Here is an 8,149-nt window from a genome sequence, read left to right on the forward strand (position 1 = left end):
AAAGGTTAATTAAGCAGTGCTGAAAATTTAAACAGTTAGTAGCCCTTTGTGGCCAACAGCAGCTTCAGATCTTACGTTGCGTCAGTGGGATTCTAGCATGCAGAGATATTCGGTGGGAATATCAGTGCTTTCATTTCCATTTTCCAGAGGATGTACAAAAAAAAGATGCCAATGATTGTAAAAGCATCAACACGGTCAACTAATCAGTGTCTGCATGCTGCAACATGCTCTTTATTGTAAATATTCTGTCGTAAAAAAACACATTTTCTGCTCGTTTTTTACGTTTCTTTCTGTCAAACGACTGCGTTAACTCTTCTGTGGCGTCCCCGCGGCGTCCCAAGGCCGGAGCAGACTGTCACGTCTCATCACGGTGACAGAAACACCTCCCTTATCAAATGAGGACACTGAGACAATCCCAAAGGACATCTGCAGTTGTGTCAGTCGGGGCAAATCTGTCCGACAAAGCCTTAATCTCAGCGGGCAACTGTTTGTGTGAGGATTGTAAGCAAGAAATCTGTTACTGAGATGATTCCTTTTTTTTTGTGTGTGTGTTGTACTTGTGTTCTTTCACCCCCTGCCCACGATAAGGGGAGGGGAATCCAAGGTGGACAAAGCTGGAGATTTTGAGCGAGTCTGAACGCAGGCGAACATATGGACAGCTAGATTGAAGCGGCGATAGCAGACAGAGAACATTATTCCCGGGCACACGCGTACGCGCACATGTGAGTAATAATGAAATCAGCGTCAACAGCGGGGTCCGTTCTCCATGACGGAGTTACACAGTTAGCCCATTCTGCCTGTAGTGTGCAGCATATGGGGCGGCGCGTTTGGCTGACAGGTGCAAATGTGTTACACGCTCGCTGCGTCTGACCTTTAACCTGTATTCTCCCATCAGTCTGCGTGTGAGCAGTCACCAATAACACATGTTAATGTACATGAAAATGTGTGTGTGTCAGAGCAGCTGTTCCACCTAGACCTCGGCGTGTGTGTGTTTAATTATTATGCACATTTAGGAGGTGGAGGTGAATCGCTCGATCCTGGAGATTCATGTTTCAGTCAGGCCACAGTGGAGATAAAGGGCTTCAGATCTTATGTGGATTTTAGTAAAAGTATCTAACTTCCAGTCTCTGCATCCAGAAGTCAGCGGAAGAGAAAGAAGCCAGCACCTTACTGGGCTGCGACTGTTAAATACTCGTTGGCGATTTAAGTTCATGAAGAAAAAAGGTGAACTTTTCATTGTAGTCCAGCTGAACTCTGAGGTCGTATTCAGAGCTGACACATTCGGTCCGCTTTAATCGAAGCAGAGTTCGTTTCCAGCGTTGGTTCTGGACTTTTTGTGCAGGTGTGAATACAGTCATGGGGATCAAACAACCGGACCGAGACCCGCTTTTTGAGGTGGTCTCGGTCCGCTTCCAAACCAACTCTGGTGTGAATACAGACCGGACTTGAACCGAACTAACTGCGTAAAGCATGCACCTTTTTGGACTTCACGGGCCGCCGTTGCTAAGCATCATGGGACAAATAGCATTATTGCTGCTAATGCTAACACCACCTCTGCATGTACGCTACGTCATTAAACCGACGTTGAATGAGCTGCTCAGTACTGTAATTGTACCGACAGAACGAATCCAGCACGCAGGACTTCCATCTTTATTTCCAACCGCTGCCCCCGTCTTTCTGTCCAATGGGAGCAATGACCGTCACCCACGTGGCTTTGTTTATAAATAATAGTCCGCTTACAAAAAAGCACAATGTCAATGCAAACCGCACCAAACGACAAAAATAAAGTCCACTTTTGGTCTGGACCAAACAAGCGGACCTGGTGTGAATACACCCTGAGTGTTTGCGACCAGGGACCAGTTTATTTGATAAAACAATATTTTAATTTCTGTTTTAAATCACACGTGGGCCACTCTCCTGCGTATTTTAGACGTGTCCTTGCTTTAAAACACTCGGTTTAAATGCATGAGTTCTGCTTCTGCTCCTGGAGAACCTGATGATTTGGTGAGGGGGTGATTAAACCGTTTGAATCTACGGTGGCCCTGAAGTGCAAACCACAACAACATTAACGATGCACACAAAACAAAAAACGGAAACGCAATTCCATTAACAAACCGGAAGAGGTAGGTCCCAGTGGGAGACCTGAGAAATCGCTGATTGGACGACACCACTTTTGAACCGGAAGTTCGGGCTTTTGCTCTTTCAACGTTTCGTTAGGCGGGAAGACGGTCACAGCACCATTTATTGCCCAAACTGTGGAAAAGAGCTGGTTGAGCAGTCACCGAACTTTTTTTAGTAGTTGTGGCAAAAGGCTTCAAGAAAAGATTACCGATAACGTTCATATATTCAACAAACGCGCTAAAACCAGAAAAACTTCCAGTTCAAAAGTGGTATTGTCCAATCAGCGATTTTTCAGGTCTCCCACTGGGACTTACCTCTTCCGGTTCGTTAATGTGATTGCTTTTCTGTTTTTTGTGCTTCATTAATGTTGTTGTGGTTTGCACTTCAGGGCCACCGTATGAATCAGGTGTGTTGGAGCAGAAAAACCTAAAACTTGCAGGACAGCAGAGTTTGACAACCCTGTTTTAAATGGACATGTGTCATGTCTACGCTCTCATACAGCTCTTGAGACAGGTTGGAGATGACCCTGTGACTATTTTGAGACGACTCGTTACACAAAGTGATTCGAACACGTTCACAACTCTGCAAGTCCTCCATGGAAACTGAGACATTTTGGGAGATTCCCCTCAGGAATCCTATTCGTCAGCTGAGTCAGATACCACGTTCCAGGCTTGATTCATGGTTCTGGATTAGCTACTGTAGGCTGAGAAGCAAAACCTGTCTGCTAGGACTAACCGGGTGCCGCTGTAGACGATGGCGCTCAGCCCAGATTTTGGGGAATGTGTCAACTGTTCAAAAGGTGGCAAAAGGAGCCTAAACCACAAGCAGAGGAGAAATCACTGATAGCAGGAGTACATGTCTGCAAAGCTGGGACACAGGAGACCTGGATAAGCATGCTGAAGGCCTTTCTTTACACATGCAGACGAGAAAAGAGTCAAACACAAACTCATCCTCGTAAAAGGAGAAGCAGAGGATTCTTATGTCATGTTTCACGTCTCTATTTTATTTCCCTTTAACTATTGCCTCTTTTCCACTGGCTCTACTCGGCCCGGCTCTATAAAAAATACATCCCGTCTCCACGGCAAGTTTCGGGTGCGCTACCGAAACTTGCCGTTATTTGTGTAAACAACGGAAGCGCTATGGTCAACGTTGGCCCTGTGTTGTTGCTGTTTTTTTAAACTTATGGGGATTCTCCTGAGACTTCAGGAAGAGAGGCGCAGGGGAAGAAATGCTCTGGATGCTGCCATTGTTGCGCGGAGTAGGACAGCTGTTATCCGCCGGAGATTTCAGGCTTTACAGCGCCTTCAGCTGGGGGACAGACAGCATAAACACTGCAGGGTAAGCTAATGCTGTTGTTTATATTCCTATCTTTGCTCTTTATGCTTGCATCTGGCCACACCCACGACCAATGAGTGAACAGGAGCTAAGCTTGCGTCGCCCACCCGGCTGGCCCTGCTCCAAAGCAGGGACCAAAGAAGCAGGGACCGGCCTCAAAAAAAGGCCGGTGGAAACACATGCAAAGCAAGTTGAGTAGAGTGGAGCCGGGACCTTTAGAGGCGGTGGAAAAGGGGCATATATGAGTAAATAATGATGGGCCAGGTCCTTAACTTTTTTGGCTCAATTGATCCTTCTGTATTCAGACAGGCAACACCTTTTATTTGAGTTTAAAACTGCAAAGACATCACAATGTTAACTATTACCTGCTTATGCTCCTAAAAAAACAAAACTAAGATTGTGCTAGTGTATATGTGTTAAAGAAACTGATTTTGTTTTTGTTTGTTGAGCGTTTCAGTAATCTAACTGTGCAGAATTATTTCACTTTGAGTTTCTCCATTTGTTTTAATTCAGTCATCGTGCATGATAATGTCGGCATAAAGGATTTTACTGGGATTTAATTTTAACGTTTGCTTGAAGATCTGATTAAAATTAAGGTTTTGTAATAATTGATTTAAATTTACAGGCGCTACAATAATAATCACTGATTGTGTGTTAATGAGGTAAAACAATCAATGTATGCTGCTTTGTACGACCTAAACTAGGTGCTAAACAAGTACAGATTATTTATATTTCACAGTTTTATAATAAAATGAAGTGGTTTAGTTCTTGGCCTGGCTGGAAAATGTAGCGAAAGTGTCGCTTTGCTCTAAAAAAACAAGATTTTCTTAATTAATCCCAGATAGTTAACTATATTGAAATAATTCTGATTTTTCCTACTTTCTGCAGCTCTACAGACCGACAGCGGTCTTAGTTTGGTTTTATTTCAGGACAAAGCTGAAGGTTGGGGTTACAGACGTCGGCTGTGTATCCCCTCCCGTCTCTGGCTGTTTTTGTTTGTGCGAGGTTATTTATTTACGTCACAGATTGCGCAGCCTTACCTGCAGCTGTAGGGGTCCCAGGCCAGGCGTAGCAGCTGCGGCGGCGGCCATCGTCGTGGGGATGAGCTGGAGAGGGTAGGGGTCGCCTGAAACGAACAAACACTTGCTTTAGCATTTCACTGATACGAACTCTGAAACAGTCATCCCTTTAGGTGCCTTTTCCACCAATCTTTCATCTTTCATCTTCCTTTTTTCCCCCACGTCCATTTCTTTCTCTCGTCCCACCTTCGTCCCTCGCTCCTCCTGCATCGGCCCTACCACCTGAGTCCCTTTCTGCAGCTGTTAAAGCCGTCCTTTGTGTACTCTGCCGGTGGGGCCCTAATGAAAAGCCTGATTGTGTGTCGTCCTCCTTAATACCCCCTGACAAAGAGCAGTGAGGTGAGGGGATTCTGATAAAGCCGGCCCCAGCGCCGTAATTAAGAGCCGCGACTGCCGATTGCTGCTCTCCTGTTCCTCTGTATTTTATTTTATTTTATTTTATTTTATTTTAAACCTCAGCTGTCTGTTCTCCTGCCTGACGAGGAGAGCATCACTTCAGGCTCTCGTTTTCATTCCTTTTAAGTTAAACTATACCTCCTTTTTGTTGTCTCTCTCTTCCCCTAACGCATCTATATCCCCTCCACCCTGCCAGGAAAAAATAAATAAATCGAGAGATAGATAGATGGATGGATGGACAGGGCGGAGGAGATAATAGAGGTTCAGGAAAACTGAGTTTGGGTTATTAGTTGGTTGGTGCAGATAGGCTGTGCTGCAATTACTCAGAAAGGGAGAAAAAGGGGAACAAAGAGGTCAGAGATGAGTGGACAAAAGCTACTGAAGGCAGGGAGATGCACTGAGATGATAATCTGTTTAATTACGATCGTATCGTACAACCCCAATTCTAAAAGGATAGGGACACTGTGTAAAATGCAAATAAAAACAGAATGCGATGATTTGCAAATCTCATAAACCCATATCTTACAATGGAACGTGGTAAACAAATCAAATCCTGTTTTTTTTACAGTGATTTTAAATCTTATGCTGTCAAAACAGCTAAAAAAGTAGGGACAATGTCATGTTATTTATATTATCTGTATCTATTCGTGCCTTTCCAGATGTTCGAGCTGCCCTGGTCAGAGGCACTAATGCACCCCCATACCATCAGAGAGGCAGGCTGACCTCAGAACAGTTCTCCTCTTTGGTCCAGAGGAGACACATCTGTTCACATCTGGCTTCTTCTCTGCCTGATAGAGCTTTAAGCAGCGTCTGTGGACGGCACGGTGAACTGTGTTTACAGACAGTGTTCCTGAGCAGAACCAGCTTTGACCTTTGACCTCAGAGGTTTCTCCTGATTCTTTAAATCTTTTGATATTATAAACTGAAGATGACTGGATATTCAGATTGTCCCTAAGGAACTTTATTTTGAAATTGTTCCACTGTTTTTAGAAGCAGACTGGTGAACCTCTGCCCATCTTTGCTTCTGACAGATTCAGCCTCTAAACTGCTGTTTTTTTATTTGTTCTGCTTGCTTTTACAGCCTTTTGTTGTGAGATTTGAAACCATTGCATTCTGTTTTTATTCCAAACAAAGTCCCATCTTGGTCAGAATTGGTGCGTTTCCCACCAACCACAGCAGCACATGGAGGATTCGGGCTTTTCATGCTGGTGTTTCGTACATGAAGCTTCTCTTTGAATGTTCTCAGGGCTTGGACTTGCATTTCTGTCCCGAACCAGAATCCACTGTGTGTGCATACGCCCAAGCTTGGCATAAACCAGACTTTCCTTCCAACATATTTTCCCATATAACTTTAGAGAAAAAACGAGGGAGGAAATTTTTTTTTTAAAAAAAACACCGAAAACAACTAAAAGCAAAGCTGTGACATTCTTTTTTCCAGGGGGGGATTAAAGAATTATTTCAGGACTGTGTATTCTAGGAGATTGGTCTTTTCTCCTTGCTTCCTAGGCAAACATGAGTCCAGTGGATATTTATGCTCCTCCTGGGGGTCGCTGTAACAAAAGGGAGAGGGACAGAGAAAAGCAAACATGTTGCTCTTGGCTTGGGGACAGAGCCCTAAAGGCTGAGATTTCTCACTGACAAACAGACAAAAGATGGATTAAAAACAACAACAACAAAAAAATCCAATCAGTGAAACTTTGGTATCATGTTTCACACAGTTTACAACGAAAAATATTAGAGGAACGGTTTCCCCCAAGTGCAGTTTGACTGACATGAGAAGGAAAGGCTTTGTGTCTTTTCATACCATACAACTTTATTTATAAAGCACCTAAAAGACGACTACGAAGCTGACCAAAAGTATTAAGCAATAAAATCATAAAAGCACAATCAATCAGAGCCAATGGAGTAAAAAGATTTCTCATTCTGAGTATTTTCAGTCCACATATGTCTTGTTTAAATGAGCGAGTGACGTCACACTTCATAACGGGTTTAATTAATCAGGAATTTCTTTGTCTTTCCGCACAAAAACACAATGTGGAAACACGTTTCAGTGCTATAAAGTAACTTGTCAGGAGCTGTGCACAGCCTGTGATTAACTTCTTAGATATCCCGTTGGGTTTTAAATGCATTGTGAGTTTTATCAAAGAACAGTAATGATAATTAAAGACCCAGCATTCTCTGAAGGAATGCATATCGCCCACCTCTTTTTTTAGACTAAAATCACCCGTTGAAAATAACTATGTGAGATGTCCCGCTCTGTTTAGGTTGCGAATGACTCTCAGCTACTTTTACCTCAATATCTGTGTCACATTTCACTAAATTAAAGCCGTATTTTTGTTGGTTAAGGTCAATTAACTGCAATGATCTTGAATTGGGTCGTAGATTTAAGATCTTGTGAAATCTGTAAGACAACAAATATATATCTGTTTTTTTAAGTATCGTCATTTAAATACAACAAATTGAAGCATTAAGAGTGTAATCCTTCACTGAAGCCATAAAGTCATTAAAAAATTAGTTTGATCCAGATTTTAAACCGGATCACCACTAAAAATTTATCGTTTCTTGTTCTTTGAGAAGTTATCTTGCCAACAGACAAACATACCAAGCGACGAAAAATAAAACCCATTTAGATTCAACAAATTAAATATTAAACTGTCATCGAACTTGTCCATCTGTCATTGACGCTTCTTGGTTTTTAGAAGACGAAATATTTGGAAAATTCAGATTTCGAAGCGGTTCGAACGGGAAGCCGCCGGGCGCTCAAAGAGGTCCGTATCGAACCTTCCGTCAATGAGGGTGCCGTGAGAATATGTCGGAGCACAATGCTTCGCGCGTTCTATTTCGAGCCGCCGCGCCGAACCGCGGCAACTCGTGGCAACTTTGAAAGTTGCCAGAGAGTTTTCTCAGGGGCGGCTTGGCCCGCGACAGTGTGCCAGTCCGGTTGGAGTTGGCGGAGGCAGCGAAAAGACGAGCCCACTGCCTGACGGGGTATTTACGTGGGCCGTGGGTGTGGGGGAAGATGGCACTAATTAAAATGGAATGGACTTGTTTGGGAAGCTGTGAAACTCTAAGTGGATTTGGGGTGTGTGTGTGTGTGTGTGTGTGTGTGTGCACTTCTACCAGAGGGTTATATTACCAATAAAGTTTAGTGCAGTCAACTTTATTGGGGTGTAAAGACACGGCTCATGTGGGCCTGCAGCAGGTTTTGTGTCGGTGCG

The 8,149-nt window shown here is 43.6% G+C and overlaps 1 protein-coding gene across 18 annotated transcripts in view; it reads right to left on the reverse strand.

Annotated features, from left to right (window-relative positions):
* The window catches only part of sox5 (SRY-box transcription factor 5), a 291,505-nt gene that overhangs the window by 27,982 nt on the left and 255,374 nt on the right, over positions 1-8,149 (reverse strand). For all 18 annotated transcript variants that reach the window (XM_037981187.1, XM_037981185.1, XM_037981190.1 and 15 more), the window contains one exon: positions 4,497-4,582. In XM_037981187.1, coding sequence (XP_037837115.1) covers positions 4,497-4,582 — 86 coding nt within the window. The remainder of the gene's footprint in view (positions 1-4,496; positions 4,583-8,149) is intronic.

This window comes from Kryptolebias marmoratus, linkage group LG18, assembly GCF_001649575.2.
Source record: "Kryptolebias marmoratus isolate JLee-2015 linkage group LG18, ASM164957v2, whole genome shotgun sequence".
Lineage (NCBI taxonomy): Eukaryota > Metazoa > Chordata > Actinopteri > Cyprinodontiformes > Rivulidae > Kryptolebias > Kryptolebias marmoratus.